The sequence below is a fragment of the Juglans regia genome, unplaced genomic scaffold (genome assembly GCF_001411555.2).
Source record: "Juglans regia cultivar Chandler unplaced genomic scaffold, Walnut 2.0 Scaffold_68, whole genome shotgun sequence".
Taxonomy (NCBI): domain Eukaryota; kingdom Viridiplantae; phylum Streptophyta; class Magnoliopsida; order Fagales; family Juglandaceae; genus Juglans; species Juglans regia.
Window position 1 is genome coordinate 1503 of NW_023361664.1, and position 2894 is coordinate 4396.

At 35.7% G+C, this 2894-nt stretch overlaps 1 protein-coding gene across 4 annotated transcripts; it reads right to left on the minus strand.

Moving 5' to 3' along the window:
- Positions 1-630: 630 nt before the first annotated feature.
- LOC118346106 (cyclic nucleotide-gated ion channel 1-like) lies at positions 631-2642 on the minus strand. Of its 4 annotated transcripts, none has more exons than XM_035687118.1 (4): positions 2435-2642; positions 1959-2139; positions 1473-1578; positions 631-1370 (listed from the first exon to the last, which is right to left on the minus strand). In XM_035687118.1, exons 3-4 carry the CDS (start codon positions 1499-1501, stop codon positions 761-763), a joined length of 639 nt encoding a protein of 212 aa, XP_035543011.1. In that variant the 5' UTR covers positions 1502-1578; positions 1959-2139; positions 2435-2642; the 3' UTR covers positions 631-760. The 4 variants fall into 4 exon arrangements, with proteins under 4 accessions (XP_035543011.1, XP_035543010.1, XP_035543008.1 ...); XM_035687117.1 differs by having other exon boundaries at positions 1473-1592; XM_035687115.1 differs by having other exon boundaries at positions 632-1370; positions 1964-2139.
- Positions 2643-2894: the final 252 nt, after the last annotated feature.

Below are 2894 nucleotides of genomic sequence, written 5' to 3' on the forward strand. Positions count from 1 at the left end.
TTATTCTTTGCTCTTTAAGAGTCCACTTCTCATTTACAGTGTATGCGGCTTCTTGCGACTCAGTGGACTCCGCAAATCCATCTATAACAATCTCCAACAAATCTTGAGACCCAAACAGAGCTCTCATTTGGATAGATCACGTTCCATAATTATCTTTTCAATGCTTTGAAATTTGTTTTTAGACAAAGTTGGAGGCCATTTCTGGAAAAGTTTGAATCTGTCGTGACCTGGTGCTCTGATGCCAATTTGAAAGGAGAAAATTGTTTAAACTTTTCATACTCTCTTTTTATTCTCTTGAAAAATATATTACAATACATCAACGGCCTCTATATAGGCACATGAGACTCATAGTACTTGATGACCATTAAGTTACTTTTGAAAAAATAAAAGGACACATTATCTGGAAATAAAAAGATAACTTTAACAAATTAAAAGACGCTTTTGAAAAACCAAAAAGTCTTATTCATAGAATGTACAAAAGTCTTCATACGTTGGATTTGTTTAAACTTCCAACAACATCAATAGTGTGATAGGTGCGTTAATAAATATTCAGCTTGCAAATAAATATTATACAAACAAAACAAATACACGACTGATATAGAAGCTTGCCACGTCAAGTCGTATAATGTTTTTTTTTTTTTCCTTGAGTTTTTTATGATTGGTTTCATAATAAGCGACGTATTTATGCACAGACTTGTAAAAAGTAACAGAGCTATCTTAGTAATAAACCAGATTACAGATACTTGAGATTGATTGAGTATCACACCCATACCTGTGGGCAGGGAAGGATTGCCAGAATGTCGATAATGAAGTATGTGGACAAATATCTTTTTGCGATTGCCATAGTATCATCAATCAACTCTCCTCTTCCAAACACACGAGAAGGTGGGATAATTCCAGTTCGAAACTGAAAGTATATATGTATTGCATAGAAAGCATCTGTGACTGAACGAAGAACAGAAGCAATAATCGCCAGAGTTTCGTCCGATTCAAAGCTTAAGCATTTCTTCTCCTTATCATCCACCTTCAAAACTGGGGTGTAAAAGAAGAGTGGGTCCAATGCCACTGATATCACACAAGAAAGCACAAATATTTTGTTCCATGTTTGAAGAAATTGATCCTGAGGATCAAGGATTTTAGTCTTCTTAGGACCTGAGTGATCTTTTCGTGGCTGACCATCTACAGAAGGGATGGTTATTGGGTTGTTTTTCAAACTATTAATTGTCTCAGACTCCCTCCCAAATCCTCTCCAAAAACTCTCAAAAAATCTGTCAAATGTAGCTCTAAAACAGTTTCTTGAATATTTTCGATCGTTCATGGAATGTTGATGCTCAAAACTGGAAGATTTCTCCGAACTCCAACTTTGAAACCTGGAAGAAAGGATTATTTAAAGTGTCAAATCCCAAACCAGAGGAAACCGAGCAAATCAATGGAGACTGTTGGGGGAAGTACTCGGGCTTGAACAAACTAACCTTACAAAATTATTTCGCTTCGAATCCATTCCTGCGGCCAATTAGAACTTCAATAGAAAGAGCCCAACTCGTGACTTTGACACACTTTAGTTAAAGATATCAAAAACTGAAATCCAGGCGCTGCAGATCAGTAGAAGTTCAGATTCCATATTCTCTACAATGGAATTACAGAATGTCCCATGCTACGTAATATGAGGAAGACTTTGATACTTCAGAGCAGGGACTAGTCAACTCTGAAGTCAAGCGACAACTAATATTTACCCCTCTTAATCCCCTTTTTACAGTCAGCAGTAGAAATTAATTGGAATTGAAGACTTTGGTACTTGAGAGACAGCATGATAAACGATCAAAATGTAAAGCAAGTTTCTCAACTGGAGTACTAGTGGTGATAAAAAGACAAGAAGAAAATAAAAAGCCGACATAACCTGATCTGTTTGGTTGCAGAGAAAAAAAACAAAATTAGATATAGTTGTGTTTTACTGGTACCTCACCTTTCGTCGTCTAAACGAACAACAACTGTTACAACTCCCAGCCTGACTGACACGCTACGCTATTTTGATATTTCTGTTTCAGCAGAGTCTGTGCCGGCAGTCCCCATATCGCCTAACTTCTCTCGCCTCGAAAGCTCTGTCCGTTTGTTTGCACTCAAATATCAAATATCAACTCTCTGTTTGTTTGCCGAGTAGAGTGAAAGGAAATAAGAGAAGAAGAAAAAATTTAAACTGTTATCTACTAATTTTGTCGGCGCTTCAGAAAGAAAAAAAAAATAGAACAAAAAATAAAAGCCAACCATATCTACCAAGCGAAACTGGTTAAGCAGACTGAATATCAGTGTAAAGGGACTTGTTCTCTGGGGTTATTATTCTTTTATTTTATTTTCTAACCGTTTCTTATCTACCAAACAAAAACTGAAACAGAGTGAACGAAAATGCATAGAACTGAGCATATTTGGAGTTCCTTACATCTGTGTTGCTTTCATGGATGCTGAGAAACAACAAGAATGGTCTTCGTTATTTGAAGAAGAACTTCCGTGAAGAAGAAGGAAGAGAGCTCGGAAGAAAGTTGCGCGAGGGATGACTCTGAAGTCAGCCACCATAGTGAGCCTCCATGAAATTATTGAGTTCGATCTGTAACTTTGTGGTGGCACCCTCCTGCTTCTACTTTGTCCGAATCTCACAAGCCACACTAACTATTATTCGTTGTTTTTATAAATTAATTTATTTTTAATATAAGAATCTTAATCAATTACCCACATGGCCACATGGATGTGGCTTTACTTTCTGGTCTTCTTTTCTTTATTCTTTTATGATTAATATTATATACCATCTTATAATATATAAATTCTACACATTATTTTTTGAAAAAAGAGTAATCTACTGCTAAAAAAAAAAAAATCTTTTTGATTTATTAATATTTTTAAAA

Bases quoted from the DNA above. Each gene is read 5' to 3' on its own strand.
- LOC118346106 (XM_035687118.1), bottom strand. From the start codon at position 1,501: ATGGATTCGAAGCGAAATAATTTTGTAAG. The intron at 1,371-1,472 runs GTTAGTTTGTTC...CCTTTCTTCCAG, and splicing joins AAGCGAAATAATTTTGTAAG to GTTTCAAAGTTGGAGTTCGG.